This window comes from Protopterus annectens, chromosome 3.part0, assembly GCF_019279795.1.
Source record: "Protopterus annectens isolate FY-2018-M chromosome 3.part0, PAN1.0, whole genome shotgun sequence".
NCBI lineage: Eukaryota > Metazoa > Chordata > Ceratodontiformes > Protopteridae > Protopterus > Protopterus annectens.
This window is the reverse complement of record NC_056731.1, coordinates 755,000,399-755,018,419: the sequence shown is the minus strand read 5'-3', so window position 1 is coordinate 755,018,419 and position 18,021 is coordinate 755,000,399. Positions and strand designations below refer to the sequence as shown.

The window sequence follows — 18,021 nt, the reverse complement described above, 5'->3', positions numbered from 1 at the left end:
TCAAATGTTTATGAACCAGGAATGTAGAATATCTAATTTCTGTTTCTGAAGGGATGTTTCTGCTAGGAAAAACTTCCTGTGCCCTCATTATACTTGGTAAACCATATATTACTGTTGACCTGTAAACCTGAGAAAAAAAACACATTCAGAGGTGGACGAGGAATGATCCCTGTGGAACTCCAGTGGTGATCTGGGCAGGTACTGAGAAGCGATCACTCAGCTTATTTATCTGTGGCCTACTTGATAGCTATTTGTTATCTGAGTCACATACTTATCAACCAAGGGGACCTAAAGTGTGTTTATCATCCTAGCATGGGGGATACTGTCCAAGATCTTGGCCAGATCTAACTGCACAATAAAACCTTCCTCCAGCATACTTTGAAAAAAGGATACCAAATTCTAAAAACAGGATAATAAGAGAGACACATTGATTTATGCCTACAAGTAAAAGGTCAGTTGTGTCATATATATAATTCCTGTTAACTAGAGGCTGCTGCTTGTGATAAACAGTGCTGGAGATTTCATAAATTCTGATGTGCATTTGTGTTTTTAACATATCCTCCCAGGATGTAATCTACCTGATCCTCCCTGGAGTAGAACATAATCTGTTGGTCTTGGGTGATTTAGGGAGAGGAGATGGAAGATAAAATGAGAACAAAGGGGAAAATGTTAAAGCAGTTTAACAGGAAAATTATAAAGAAATATAATAATAGTAATGTGGAGTCTAAATCTGTGTTTAAAAAAGAGATAAAGATATGAATGTGTTTTGCTGTTCACTGGACTCTAATTGCTTTCTTTCTTTCTTTCTTGTTTCAGGCCCATGGACAGCATGGGTAGAGGAGCACAGTCCAACATTTTCTGGACCTGAAAGAGACCACTTCAAAACAAGATGGAGAAAAGTTAGGTCTAAGTGCTAAGGAATTTAGAGCTGCATGGTACAGCCACAGGGGGATGAAATGGAGTCAGATGATGGCAGTAATAAACCAGCTTGTAAAAGAAACTCAGAGACTACATATGATACACATCCATTAAGATGAAGGTGATGTAGGTCATGCTGCTAAAAGAGATCTGACCCAGATGATGTTGAAGGGCATATGATATTTGAAGACTTTGTTTCTAGGTGTATTAATTCTAATTATCCCTAGTGCAGAGGGAAATCTTTTGATTTATGCAAATAGAGCAGACTTTTAAATATGTCAGTAAGCTTACACCTGTAGATGCTGAGATTTTGGGATGTATGCTTCTGTACCATTGTAATTTGGAGAGTAAAGATCTGGCCTGGAACATGATGGATGGGATCAATTCAACAGAGGTGGATCTGAACTTGTTCATCCTAGATGAGTAGATATCAGTTGTGCTAAACAGAAGGATTTTCTGACCACTGATGTTACATGGTTGTCATAGTAAAGGTAGCTGTTCACAGAAGTGCCAAGATCCTTGACTACTGCATCACTTAAAAGTGGATGTGCTATCAATACTGTAATTTAAAGATGAGATGTTTTAACCAAATGTGACAATACTGGATTTTTTGCATTTAATATTAGCCATTTTTCAGCACACTATTTATTTGTAAGAATGAGTTATTGCTGTAGTGATAACGTATCAAAGTGTGATCAGACAATAACACCTGTCTTGCATTCCTTGGCAAACTTCTTTAGCCTTAGATCTGGGTTTATGGTTTGGCAGTCAGCCAGGGGTCCTAGCTTTGACGCCTATGGTGCACCACTAGTTACTTTCTTTCTTTTTTACTGAGAAGTCACCAGTTTTTTAGATATGTGGGTTCTATCTTTCAACCAGTATGTTACGCATCATACTATGTTTGGATCTACATTAAGAAGTATATACATTACCAGTATGAGGACAATATGAAATGTTTTGGCTAAATCCTGATGGGCTGTGTGAACTGAGTGACCATTCTCCTGTGCTTCTGTGACATTCTCAAAGAAGTTTGCTAAATTAAATAGACATACCCTCTCTTTGACAAAACCAAATTGCAGAGTTTTCAGTTGTATGAAATTTTTGATAACATGGTTCACGAAGTCAGATATGATACAGTCTTTGGCCTTGCAGATTTGACTAGTTAGACTGATAGGGCTATAGTTCCCATGGTATGTGGTGGGGTCCCCTTTTATGAATGGGCACCACCACAGCAGTTCTCCATACTTCATGAACATATCCTGTGACTAAGTTTAGGTTAAGCAGGATCAGGAAGAGTTCCATGAGTGTGTGTTTGGGGTTTTTATTAGACATCTAGATGAGTTGTCTGAACTCATGGAAGTGATATTTGTGGCTTTTGAGGGCATAGATGGCACATGTCCCCCTTAAGGTCTTAAGAGGTATAAGGAATTTAGGCATTTGCAAAATTTCAATTGCTCTTTCTGCAGTTAAGTTAGCACTAAAGCTATCTGTCAAGTATATTAGAAATTCCTTTTGGGTCAGATTGGGTGATGCATTTTAGATTAATTCAGACCATTGCTGTGTGCTATTTTTAATCTTTCTAATGTAATTAACAAAGGATTTATAATTATCCTTTGCTTCATAAACAAATTTTTATTTGTTTTTGGCTTTAATCTTCCTGATGGCAGCTTTTAGTTATTTGGTAATAATTTTGATAATGATTTTGATAATGGGAGGATTTAGATTAATTGCACAACTTTAGTATTTTTTCCCTTTTAATTACAGAGCTTATTTATACTGGTGGACCACCTGGTGGTTTATTTATATATTTTTTTCAGGAAGGAGTAGTATTCCAGCACAAAAGTAGCATCATAGGCTGCATCGGGACTGGTGACATTATAAGTGAATTTCAAAAGCCCATCATAGCGTTTGATTAAGCTTTCTTCTATGAAGTAGACCTTAAATTCAGATTTGTTCACATGGAGGTCTCAAAACATTAAATGTGATGGTTACTAGTTTGTGATTTGATTTAACCAAGAATGGAGATAGAAAAGGAGTTATACATATGAAAGCTATATTGTTAACAATAAAGTCTAGAATGTTTCATCCTCTAGTTGGCTGGTTTATGTTTATGGTTTTTCTAGGGAGTTATGTAAGGTTAGGAATCTTTGGATATACACAATTTTTGTGGTATAGGTGTACTTTGTTTAGGATGGATGGATGATTGAAATCACCCACTATGAAAGTACTTTTCATTTTGGGCATTGAAGAGAGTACATTTAGGAATCTACCATAGTCATTTGGAGACAAGGAGGTTGTCCTATAACAAACTATAAATTGATAATTTGTTCTGTTTATGGTAAGTTGGAGTTCAGTCAGTTCAATTTCTGGGTCTTGGAATTTGCCTGGAGGTGATACGCTCCTCTGCAGTTTCCTTCAGGTCTGAATACTAAGTGGTAAACCTAGGAAGAGAGGGAGTACTATCTTTACAAATAAATTGTCTCAGTCATGACAAATTTATGGATGTATTTAACTTACTGGAGACCTCAAGATCAGGCAAGTTGTTATTAAGGCTAGTTACACTGATGAGAACAACCTTTATAGAGTTAGAATTATAATTTGCTGTTATTTTATCTAGTATGTTTGCATTTCCAGTAGCTGGATTCTGCCTGGAAAAACATGCTATGGAGTCAGTAAGGGCCTTGGACAATAAGCAGAAGCCATGAAACAAGAGGTGCAGGCTGTCCTCTGTGAAGCAAGTTGACTTGTCTAGCATGTCATCCCAAGCTGACATATACTGGACACGTTAGAATGGCTACAGGTACTTAGCTGGTAGTTAAATCCAATTACCTTTCTTTTTCAATTTTAGCATCATTCTGGGTGAATGTAGGACTCCTCCTAGGACCAGAGTCTTACCTGCATCTAACGTGCATAGTGAACTGAAAAATATCTCTCTGCATGCCCCTAAGGGTCAAGTGCCTCATGTCATTCACACCCACATAGGCTACCACAAGGTCATATCATATTAACCCAGTGTAAGGGATTGAAGAGCCCTTGTAACATCATGGAACCTGGCATCAGAGAGGCACCTAACCATCACCCTGTCCTTGTCCAACCTTGTAATCAATGAGCCAGTATGCATGATAATGGAATCACCATTTACTAGGACATTTCTTATAACTTGTAGTTTTGTTAGTACTTGTGGGTTGAGTGGCAGTAGAAGTCTCACAGACTGCACCCTTGTGATCCTTTATGATGTGTAAGACTGGGGATGTTATGGTTGTAGAGTTCTCAAGACAATATCTTCCTGGTTTTAGGAGGCTTTCTGTTGAGAATATCTTCTTGGTTTTAGGAAGCTTGGGAAATGATTTTTTTTCTCAGGATATTTTGATTTGGTATGCCTTAGCAGAGGTACCAGTGATAGTATTTTGTGTTCGCAGACCATCTTTTTTGTGAGAGAGCAGCCTCCATTTTATGTAGCTACTTTTCAAAGTTCATATCATGTAGGTCAAATAGTAAGTCACTGTCTCTGAGAATTTGGTAGTTCCTGCACTATGAAAGAATGTCAAGTGCTATGAGGTTGACAATAGAAAGGATATGTCTGCTGGTCATCCATTTTGGCCAGGAGGTTCAATGTCTTATAAAAGGATAAGTGCACCAAATATATACTTAGATTACTTGATAACATACAAGGAGGTGAAGTGCAAGAAGTTACAATAACCAAACTAGTAGAAAGGACAATTGCAAATAACAATCTTACAAGAAGTTCAACCTACAAGCAAGACACAGTCAAAGTGGAACAGGTCACAGTAGCTAAGATATTAGCAATGACAACAGTAAATAACAAGCCTACAAAAAGTTTAAGCAGCAAACAGAACACAATTTATATAAATACGTCTGAGAGAACAACACAGTTGATATAGCAGCAATAACAACAGAACCACTACCAGCACACTGCTGCTCCCAGAAAAACTAAGTGCAACTAATAGCAGCTTCCTGCAAACATGCTCAAGTTAAGGCAGCACTGAAATGCTAAAAACCTTAGAGGACCATACTAGCCAATATCAAAAAAAACAACTGGTTAGATAACTTAGAAGAGGAATACATGGCAGTGGTGTATGATGTACCGCTAAGAACAATGGCTTGTAAAGCAGAGTAATAAATTTCAAGAAAGAAAATACAGGTAGCCAATTGAAATTCAGGTTATAGCAAAGCTAGAAGTCATTAAACACACAAAACAGCAATAAATTATCTTCTGTCACAAGGCTACTACAGCAATGTTCTAAACGGACCTCTAAACACTAGGCTATTTAATTTGGCTTCAAATCAGCAAGTACAGTGAAAATAGCAAAACAAAAAGTTTTCTTCAGATGTTAAATGACAAATAAACACTTCATGTGTGTTGCAGGGAGTCAGAAAGAGTCAAATCCAGTGTAAGTAGGTCACATCAGGTTTTAGCAACAGCTCAATTACTCAGCTCGTAGTATTCCCACAAAATGAAAGGAAAGAAATGGCTCACAATGAAGAGTAAGAAATGGCAAGCCTGAAAGCACAAGTAACCAATTGGAATTCAACTTATATCAACTTATCTGGAATGACTGGATGTGAAAGGTAGGAGAGGATTTCCACAAAGTGTTTGAGAGGCTGTGCTATCATGCTTGACTAAAAAATGTTCAAAGGAGTCTGATTCTTCAGCATTACAGTCCTAAGGAATGACTTGCCTTGAATCTAAATTTTAGATGCTAGGGACAATAGACAGAACTATTTAATTGTTAGAGGATGGGCTGGTGATGGTGTGGCTGGGCTAAGCATAGGAGCTGGACTGGTTAGCAGTACCCAGTGAGGTAGATTGTTTCACTGGACTAACTAAAATGGTTGTTCTCATCCAATGAAGTGGACAATTGAAAGGAAGAAAAAATATAATAATGTTAATGAACACCATGTTCTGGTAATACATTTAGGACTGCCACAGTTAACATCTGAAGTAGGAAAACTGAAAATACAGGAAGGGAATAGGGCAATAGCATACCCAATGTCCTCTAGGTTATATTTAATGTTATGATATACCAATTGAGCCAGGTTCTCAGAATTTAGTTTGTTTTGAAAAATGATGCATGGATGCACAGTCAAATCACATATATGTGTGCCCAAAAGTAACTCTAGTTTTCTTCTTAACTAAGATTTGTATTTGTATGCATATGTTATGTATATATGGATGAACCCACTATTTGCATGATATAAAACTGAAGATAACTTGGTGCCCAGAAAGAAAATAATATTCCATAACAGAATGTTTTATAAGCCTTATGCAAAGATGAAATGGCAAAGCAATTGGAATGATTTGTAAAACCTAATCCCTTAATAAAATATAAATACACTACTAATATTTCAGTGTGTATCTAAATATGAACAGATCTAGCCAGATCCATCAGAGTAGACTACAGGTATAAAGCCCTAACTACGACCCAGGTAAGATGATTTTTCCTAAGAGTTTTGCACCTATTGGAATTGGCATGGGGAGGAAAGGAATGATAAGGGTTAAACCTGCATGCCTCTCTGGGGTGGCTAACACAGATGAGAACACACTCCTAGTAAAATTCTCAGTGAAGACTAAGAATGAAATGGAGGTGTTATTTGCAAAGACTGACGTAGGGACAATTGAGCACATCACATGGAGATGTGGAATTCATTGCAAAGCCCCATCTCATGCCAACTCTTTGAACATAAATGACCATGCATGGAGAGTGAGGGCTTATAGGAAAAGTCTTGATTATCTTTGCTAATGTTTATGCTGCTCCTGGTAAACATGCCCCCTTGGTATCTATTTCTTTGACCTGGAAGCAAACGTTAAACGTTTGTGAATGACTAATACTAGTTTGCAGTTGATTGCAAGCTGGTGGTTATCATTGACTGCAAGCTGAGGCCATGACATCTAGGTCCAAAAGGGTCACAATCCCACTGTACTCTGCCCTTATCAGACCAATCATAGCGTGCAATGCTCCTTTTGGTATGTACCTGACCAGGCATATGCAGCAAGTAGAGTAATATAAGAGGATCCTTATAAAAAGAATACAAGGTGTGACAAACTTGCCTTACGCAGAGCACCTTAAAGACCTTTCAGTCTGCTCAGCGTAAAATAGATTGCTGAGTGGCGATCTATTACTGGCTTACAAGGCATCCTCAAACCCTACACTTATGAATATCCTGAATATTCGTAAGTCAAATAGTATGAGAAATACAAGATCTAAGGACCCAAATTTTGTCTGTGACTTAGAACATGCTGGAATGTGTATCCCAGGGACTGTCCATCCTATGGAACAGGCCTCTCATCCATGTGATGCTGAGTTTATTTATTACTCAAGTTAATCATAATCTAGACATGTGGATGGGGAATAGGAAATTCACATCTGGTGTGGCAGCCTTGTCCCTTCTAGACAGAGAAAGCTTATAAACACCTGGCCCTCAATGTCCTGTTTGGATACAGGATATCAGTATTCTTTTGGGAAAACTTGGTTAGGCTTAGACAGGCCCCCTGGGTTGTTAGCCTAGTAACCATCTATGAATCTATGAATCAAAGGAACAAATGAGTCATAGGGTATTCACCTGAGGGAACAAACTTGTGAATGAAGAAGCAAGGAGGGGGTAAGCACAATGACATTGAAAATGACTAGGGCAAACTGAACAATATTCTTATTCCTTGTCCAAGTATAGTCATATAAAGGAAATAACTCTATGAATGAATTTACATATTCTAATTTTTAAACAATAACTTTAATGAACAAGCCTGACTAGACATTAATAACTGCTTTTTAGATCATGTTCTGTGTGCAGAATTACACAAGAAAATTTAATAAAGAAACTTAAGAAAAAGAGAGAGAAACAAACCTGGACACCCTGACGACCTGAAGCACCTTTTGCTCCTTTAAAGCCTTTTTCACCCGTGTTACCCTGTAACAAAAGATTTTAATTGTTACATTGTACAGAAAAAGTAATGTCAATAGTATGTTACAAAAAAAAAATTCCACGTTGTAACTGTGTTGTACTCCAAGTTTCTCAGGCTCAATGCATTTTATGGCTTTTACCACATTATAACATATTGTTTATCTCTGCAACAGTAGATGTGTCATTTTCCAATCAGCAAATCATGCTATTTGAGATATAGCAGCAATAGCATAACTTTGTTCACATATCTGTATTCCTGAGGTATCAATAGCATTACATCACTGCATAAGCTGCATTAATAAATATAAATATTTCAGCAGTAGGAGACTGATTAGAATTGCCACCTCATAATGCTTGGTTCTCTGGTTTGGTTTTCACCTGTGCTGACTTCTGTGTGAAGTATGCATACCCTGCTGGGGGGGTCTACATGAATTTTTGCTGCAGGCTTTTGTATCTCTCCAGATTTCAAAGATATATGAATAGGTGATATTGCAAAGATTATATTGCTCTTAAGAGAGTCTGTAGTGCATGCATTAATGTTTTTTACACAATGTGATGGATCAGTATCCCATTTAGAATAGTATCTTGCCATACATTTCTCACTTTCTATGACAGACTCCATCTCCCAATGACTCTCAGTTTGATGAAGTGGATAGTGATAATGAATGAATGGATGCCAACAATATTTCCAAATAAGAAAGTACTGCCTTCAAAAATCCAAAAACAACATATGACTCTTCTATAGTCCTAATAAAATAAATGTTTTAAGTCACCACACTAAATGTTTTCAGCACAGAACCTTTCTTCTTTCTATTTCACATGTTGGGCTACTCATAAAACTTGAAAAGTAAAGCTGAAGATATTCCGATTTCAAAACAAAATCATTGACACGTATTCTGATACTTAACTGAAATTAATAATGTCATGTCGTGCAAGATTTTGTGATATTTGAAATTCCAAGGAATATCCACAAAATACGTTTATTCATCAAATATGGGACTTCATGTAAAATGATCAAGAAGAAGAAACAGCAAATATGATGAGTGCAAAACATGGGATTGAAGCAAAATAAATGTAAGAATGAGAGCAATATGCAAAAAAAAAAAGGAATGATGAAAAAGCAGTTAGGAGGTTCAGAATTAGATAATAGAAGCAATGATATGCACTGTGATCATTTAGGTGACCCCACAATGGTATGCACTGTGATCATTTAGGTGACCCCACAATGGTATGCACTGTGATCATTTAGGTGACCCCACAATGGTATGCACTGTGATCATTTAGGTGACCCCACAATGGTATGCACTGTGATCATTTAGGTGACCCCACAATGGTATGCACTGTGATCATTTAGGTAACCCCACAGTGGTATGCACTGTGATCATTTAGGGGACCCCACAGTGGTATGCACTGTGATCATTTAGGTGATCCCACAATGGTATGCACTGTGATCATTTAGGTGACCCCACAGTGGTATGCACTGTGATCATTTAGGTGACCCCAAAATGGTATGCACTGTGATCATTTAGGTGACCCCACAATGGTATGCACTGTGATCATTTAGGTGACCTCACAATGGTATGCACTGTGATCATTTAGGTGACCCCACAATGGTATGCACTGTGATCATTTAGGTGACCCCACAGTGGTATGCACTGTGATCATTTAGGGGACCCCACAATGGTATGCACTGTGATCATTTAGGTGATCCCACAATGGTATGCACTGTGATCATTTAGGTGACCCCACAATGGTATGCACTGTGATCATTTAGGTGACCCCACAATGGTATGCACTGTGATCATTTAGGTGACCCCACAATGGTATGCACTGTGATCATTTAGGTGACCCCACAATGGTATGCACTGTGATCATTTAGGTAACCCCACAGTGGTATGCACTGTGATCATTTAGGGGACCCCACAGTGGTATGCACTGTGATCATTTAGGTGATCCCACAATGGTATGCACTGTGATCATTTAGGTGACCCCACAGTGGTATGCACTGTGATCATTTAGGTGACCCCACAATGGTATGCACTGTGATCATTTAGGTGACCCCACAATGGTATGCACTGTGATCATTTAGGTGACCTCACAATGGTATGCACTGTGATCATTTAGGTGACCCCACAGTGGTATGCACTGTGATCATTTAGGTGACCCCACAGTGGTATGCACTGTGATCATTTAGGTGACCCCACAATGGTATGCACTGTGATCATTTAGGTGACCTCACAATGGTATGCACTGTGATCATTTAGGTGACCTCACAATGGTATGCACTGTGATCATTTAGGTGACCCCACAGTGGTATGCACTGTGATCATTTAGGTGACCCCACAGTGGTATGCACTGTGATCATTTAGGTGACCCCACAATGGTATGCACTGTGATCATTTAGGTGACCCCACAATGGTATGCACTGTGATCATTTAGGTGACCCCACAATGGTATGCACTGTGATCATTTAGGTGACCCCACAGTGGTATGCACTGTGATCATTTAGGTGACCCCACAATGGTATGCACTGTGATCATTTAGGTGACCCCACAATGGTATGCACTGTGATCATTTAGGTGACCTCACAATGGTATGCACTGTGATCATTTAGGTGACCCCACAATGGTATGCACTGTGATCATTTAGGTGACCCCACAGTGGTATGCACTGTGATCATTTAGGGGACCCCACAATGGTATGCACTGTGATCATTTAGGTGATCCCACAATGGTATGCACTGTGATCATTTAGGTGACCCCACAATGGTATGCACTGTGATCATTTAGGTGACCCCACAATGGTATGCACTGTGATCATTTAGGTGACCCCACAATGGTATGCACTGTGATCATTTAGGTGACCCCACAATGGTATGCACTGTGATCATTTAGGTAACCCCATAGTGGTATGCACTGTGATCATTTAGGGGACCCCACAGTGGTATGCACTGTGATCATTTAGGTGATCCCACAATGGTATGCACTGTGATCATTTAGGTGACCCCACAGTGGTATGCACTGTGATCATTTAGGTGACCCCACAATGGTATGCACTGTGATCATTTAGATGACCCCACAATGGTATGCACTGTGATCATTTAGGTGACCTCACAATGGTATGCACTGTGATCATTTAGGTGACCCCACAATGGTATGCACTGTGATCATTTAGTGACCCCACAGTGGTATGCACTGTGATCATTTAGGGGACCCCACAATGGTATGCACTGTGATCATTTAGGTGATCCCACAATGGTATGCACTGTGATCATTTAGGTGACCCCACAATGGTATGCACTGTGATCATTTAGGTGACCCCACAATGGTATGCACTGTGATCATTTAGGTGACCCCACAATGGTATGCACTGTGATAATTTAGGTGACCCCACAATGGTATGCACTGTGATCATTTAGGTAACCCCACAGTGGTATGCACTGTGATCATTTAGGGGACCCCACAATGGTATGCACTGTGATCATTTAGGTGATCCCACAATGGTATGCACTGTGATCATTTAGGTGACCCCACAATGGTATGCACTGTGATCATTTAGGGGACCCCACAATGGTATGCACTGTGATCATTTAGGGGACCCCACAATGATATGCACTGTGATCATTTAGGTGACCCCACAATGGTATGCACTGTGATCATTTAGGTGACCCCACAATGGCATGCACTGTGATCATTTAGGGGACCCCACAATGGTATGAACTGTGATCATTTAGGTGACCCCACAATGGTATGCACTGTGATCATTTAGGTGACCCCACAATGGTATGCACTGTGATCATTTAGGTGACCCCACAATGGTATGCACTGTGATCATTTAGGTGACCCCACAATGGTATGCACTGTGATCATTTAGGTGACCCCACAATGGTATGCACTGTGATCATTTAGGTGACCCCACAATGGTATGCACTGTGATCATTTAGGTGACCCCACAATGGTATGCACTGTGATCATTTAGGGGACCCCACAATGGTATGCACTGTGATCATTTAGGGGACCCCACAATGGTATGCACTGTGATCATTTAGGTGACCCCACAATGGTATGCACTGTGATCATTTAGGTGACCCCACAATGGTATGCACTGTGATAATTTAGGTGACCCCACAATGGTATGCACTGTGATCATTTAGGTGACCCCACAATGGTATGCACTGTGATCATTTAGGGGACCCCACAGTGGTATGCACTGTGATCATTTAGGTGACCCCACAATGGTATGCACTGTGATCATTTAGGGGACCCCACAATGGTATGCACTGTGATCATTTAGGGGACCCCACAATGGTATGCACTGTGATCATTTAGGGGACCCCACAATGGTATGCACTGTGATCATTTAGGGGACCCCACAATGGTATGCACTGTGATAATTTAGGGGACCCCACAATGGTATGCACTGTGATCATTTAGGGGACCCCACAATGGTATGCACTGTGATCATTTAGGGGGCCCCACAATGGTATGCACTGTGATCATTTAGGGGACCCCACAATGGTATGCACTGTGATCATTTAGGTGACCCCACAATGGTATGCACTGTGATCATTTAGGTGACCCCACAATGGTATGCACTGTGATCATTTAGGTGACCCCACAATGGTATGCACTGTGATCATTTAGGTGACCCCACAATGGTATTCACTGTGATCATTTAGGGGACCCCACAGTGGTATGCACTATGATCATTTAGGTGACCCCACAATGGTATGCACTGCGATCATTTAGGTGAACCCACAATGGTATGCACTGTGATCATTTAGGGGACCCCACAGTGGTATGCACTGTGATCATTTAGGTGACCCCACAATGGTATGCACTGCGATCATTTAGGTGACCCCACATTGGTATGCACTGCGATCATTTAGGTGACCCCACAATGGTATGCACTGTGATCATTTAGGTGACCCCACAATGGTATGCACTGTGATCATTTAGGTGACCCCACAGTGGTATGCACTGTGATCATTTAGGGGATCCCACAGTGGCATGTACTGTGATCATTTAGGTGACCCCACAGTGGTATGCACTGTGATCATTTAGGTGACCCCACAGTGGAATGCACTGTGATCATTTAGGTGACCCCACAGTGGTATGCACTGTGATCATTTAGGTGACCCCCACAGTGGTATGCACTGTGATCATTTAGGTGACCCCACAATGGTATGCACTGTGATCATTTAGGTGACCCCACAGTGGTATGCACTGTGATCATTTGGGTGACACCCACAGTGGTATGCACTGTGATCATTTAGGTGACACCCACAGTGGTTTGCACTGTCATCATTTAGGTGACCCACAGTGGTATGCACTGTAATCATTTAGGTGACCCCACAATGGTATGCACTGTGGTCATTTAGGTGACCCCACAATGGTATACACTGTGATCATTTAGGTGACCCCACAATGGTGTGCACTGTGATCATTTAGGTGACCCCACAATGGTATGCACTCTGATCATTTAGGTGACCCCACAATGGTATGCACTGTGATCATTTAGGTGACCCCACAATGGTATGCACTGTGATCATTTAGGTGACCCCACAATGGTATGCACTGTGATCATTTAGGTGACCCCACAATGGTATGCACTGTGATCATTTAGGTGACCTCACAATGGTATGCACTGTGATCATTTAGTTGACCCCACAATGGTATGCACTGTGATCATTTAGGTGACCCCACAAGGGTATGCACTGTGATCATTTAGGTGACCCCACAATGATATGCACTGTGATCATTTAGGTGACCCCACAATGGTATGCACTGTGATCATTTAGGTGACCCCACAATGGTATGCACTGTGATCATTTAGGGGACCCCACAATGGTATGCACTGTGATCATTTAGCTGACCCCACAAGGGTATGCACTGTGATAATTTAGGTGACCCCACAATGGTATGCACTGTGATCATTTAAGTGACCCCACAATGGTATGCACTGTGATCATTTAGGTGACCCCACAATGGTATGCACTGTTATCATTTAGGTGACGCCACAATGGTATGCACTGTGATCATTTAGGTGACCCCACAATGGTATGCACCGTGATCATTTAGGTGACCCCACAATGGTATGCACTGTGATCTTTTAGGTGACCCCACAATGGTATGCACTGTGATCTTTTAGGTGACCCCACAATGGTATGCACTGTGATCATTTAGGGGACCCCACAATGGTATGCACTGTGATCATTTATGGGACCCCACAATGGCATGCACTGTGATAATTTAGGGGACCCCACAATGGTATGCACTGTGATCATTTAGGGGACCCCACAATGGTATGCACTGTGATCATTTAGGGGACCCCACAATGGTATGCACTGTGATCATTTAGGGGACCCCACAATGGTATGCACTGTGATCATTTAGGTGACCCCACAATGGTATGCACTGTGATCATTTAGGTGACCCCACAATGGTATGCACTGTGATTATTTAGGTGACCCCACAATGGTATGCACTGTGATCATTTAGGTGACCCCACAATGGTATGCACTGTGATCATTTACGGGACCCCACAGTGGTATGCACTGTGATCATTTAGGTGACCCCACAATGGTATGCACTGCGATCATTTAGGTGAACCCACAATGGTATGCACTGTGATCATTTAGGGGACCCCACAGTGGTATGCACTGTGATCATTTAGGTGACCCCACAATGGTATGCACTGCGATCATTTAGGTGACCCCACAATGGTATGCACTGCGATCATTTAGGTGACCCCACAATGGTATGCACTGTGATCATTTAGGTGACCCCACAATGGTATGCACTGTGATCATTTAGGTGACCCCACAGTGGTATGCACTGTGATCATTTAGGGGACCCCACAGTGGCATGCACTGTGATCATTTAGGTGACCCCACAATGGTATGCACTGTGATCATTTAGGTGACCCCACAGTGGAATGCACTGTGATCATTTAGGTGACCCCACAGTGGTATGCACTGTGATCATTTAGGTGACCCCCACAGTGGTATGCACTGTGATCATTTAGGTGACCCCACAATGGTATGCACTGTGATCATTTAGGTGACCCCACAGTGGTATGCACTGTGATCATTTGGGTGACACCCACAGTGGTATGCACTGTGATCATTTAGGTGACACCCACAGTGGTATGCACTGTGATCATTTAGGTGACCCACAGTGGTATGCACTGTGATCATTTAGGTGACCCCACAATGGTATGCACTGTGGTAATTTAGGTGACCCCACAATGGTATGCACTGTGATCATTTAGGTGACCCCACAATGGTGTGCACTGTGATCATTTAGGTGACCCCACAATGGTATGCACTGTGATCATTTAGGTGATCCCACAATGGTATGCACTGTGATCATTTAAGTGATCCCACAATGGTATGCACTGTGATCATTTAGGTGACCCCACAATGGTATGCACTGTGATCATTTAGGTGACTCCACAATGGTATGCACTGTGATCATTTAGGTGACCCCACAATGGTATGCACTTTGATCATTTAGGTGACCCCACAATGGTATGCACTGTGATCATTTAGGTGATCCCACAATGATATGCACTGTGATCATTTAGGTGACCCCACAATGGTATGCTCTGTGATCATTTAGGTGACCCCTCAATGGTATGCACTGTGATCATTTAGGTGACCCCACAATGGTATGCACTGTGATAATTTAGGTGACCCCACAATGGTGTGCACTGTGCTCCTTTAGGGGACCCCACATTGGTATGCACTGTGATCATTTAGGGGACCCCACAATAGTATGCATTGTGATCATTTAGGTGACCCCACAATGGTATGCACTGTGATCATTTAAGTGACCCCACAATAGTATGCACTGTGGTTATTTAGGGGACCCCACAGTGGCATGCACTGTGATCATTTAGGTGACCCCACAATGGTATGCACTGTGATCATTTAGGTGACCCCACAAGTTTAAATTAAGACAGCTAGTTTTCTTGCCTGACTGCAACATGTGAAGGGACATACAATGAAAGGCATTCCCAAACATGAAGGAATCTTGGACTGGTTAAGTCTTATCCTCCAGGTTTCTTAGGTGACGACTGAAACCAAGGAAGAGAAATACATATCACTGCACTCCAAACATGAAGGAATCCTGGATTTGTAAAGTCATGAACATCCAGGTGTCTTGAATGGCTGAAGGATGGGAAGGGAAATATCTAGTACAAAATGCCAAGCATCAAGTTATTTTGGACCAGTGAAGTTATATAAACCTGGGGTTTTTGGCTGGGTGAAGGATGAGATGGGAATTACATAGCAGGGAGCTCCAAACAGAAGGAACCTTGTAATTGTGAAGTCATGCAGATCTAGGGTTCTTGCGTGACTGAAGTGTTGGAAGGGTAATATATAGGTCATTCCAATCATGAAGGAACCTAGCAATTGAAGTCATGCACATCTAGGTTTCTTGTGTGACTAATGGATGTAAAGGGAAATATCTAGCACAAAACTCATGCATGTAGGAATTTTGGACCAGAGGAGATATATACATCCAGATTTGTTTTGGATAGGTGAAGGATGGGAAGAGAAATGTATGGTAGGGCACTCCAAACATGAAGAAATCTTGGACAGGTGGGGTCATATACATCAAGGCTTCTTGGCTGTATGAAGGGTGGGGTTAGAAATATCTAGCAGAGAACTCTAAACATGAAGGAATCTTGGAGTAGTGGAGTCATATGTATCTGGGTTTCTTGGTTAACCGAAGAATATAATGTGAAATATATAGCAGAGCACTCCAAACATGAAGGAACCTATGTCTGGTATAGTCAGGGTTCCTATTAGAACCTCGAACACTTGAAATTTCGAATGGCATATGGTCAATACCATATGATTGAAATTTCAAGCGGTTGAAGGTTGCCCTCCTGCCTGCACCGTTAAGGTTTTTTTTTTGTTTTTGTTTTCTTTTTTATTATATATTTGAACTTTTAAACTTCGATCATATGTTGTCGAACATATGAGATTCGAAGTTTAGAAAGTTCGAATATATAATATAGACCCTATAGTCATATACATGCAGTCTACTGCAGAGGAATCCTAGGAGGTATCATAAGGATTGCCTGTTGTAGCTCAACATGTAACAGCATGACAGAAAACTAAGTCAAGACTGCAGACATTATAGTCCCAATATATTGCATGAGCAAAACTTTTTGGCAGACTGTTAGAAACAGCTGGATTTGAGCATATATATATATATGTGTGTGTGTGTGTGTGTGTGTGTGTGTGTGTGTGTGTGTGTGTGTGTGTGTGTGTGTACACGGGGTGACTCTTATTTCAATTTATTTTGCACTGCCACCAGATCCTGCTCAATGGCTCCTTTACTTGCACCTAACTGACCCATTCATCCTTTGGGATATGAACAAAGCATTTCCTGGCTAGGCAAGAGCCCTATAATCCTCTGATATATGCCCAGGTAGTCTAATCAGTCCATCTGCTCCACAGTGGTGAGAGTCAGGTAATAAGGAGAAAGCTAGCTTGCTCATCCTATGCAGCTGCCTAGCTATCACCTTGGAGCACCACATTCTCTTGTGGTAGATCTCTGAGATCTGCTGCTTGCTGCCTGTCACAGGAAGTGGGTCTCCATGCACTACTTTTCCTGGTTCATGCACTTATACGGTGGTGGTGGTATGTGGTTAAGAGTCCCAAACTCTGTCAGTCAAGCCCCCAGTTCTCCACCCTAGATGTCACACAAGATGTGAGCATGAGCCACCTCCCTCACCCTCAGGATGGGTGAGCCAACAGTAGGCAATCATGGTCTTCCCTTACCTACCTTGTCCAGTGCCCTGCCACTATTCAAACTCAGGTCACCTAGGTCATAGTCAGGGTTTATCTCTCTGCCCTGCAGAACAAGGCCTTATTTCTACTTTGTTTTGACTAATATGTTAGGTATGATGTCTCTGTAGTGTTAGCTTTCATACTAAATTAATTCCTCACACTAGTCTACTCACTGCTAATCAAAGGCATTTCCTAACTGACTATTGTAGAGTGTCAAACCATGTGGTCACTCCAGACAGAGCCATAGAGTATGCAGTGTAACCAATACTCAGAGAAGAAATGGTCTGATGTAGGATTTTTCAACCAAAACATTACGAATGTTTGTTATATAAATAAAAACTCTGACGTTCACGTGAACAATAATGGGCAGGTAGTAA

At 41.1% G+C, this 18,021-nt stretch overlaps 1 protein-coding gene across 1 annotated transcript in view; it reads right to left on the bottom strand.

Annotated features, from left to right (window-relative positions):
* The window catches only part of LOC122796926 (collagen alpha-6(VI) chain-like), a 1,619,258-nt gene that overhangs the window by 428,373 nt on the left and 1,172,864 nt on the right, over window positions 1-18,021 (bottom strand). The window contains exon 27 of the mRNA XM_044065693.1: window positions 7,783-7,845. Within this exon, the coding sequence (XP_043921628.1) occupies window positions 7,783-7,845 (63 nt within the window). The remainder of the gene's footprint in view (window positions 1-7,782; window positions 7,846-18,021) is intronic.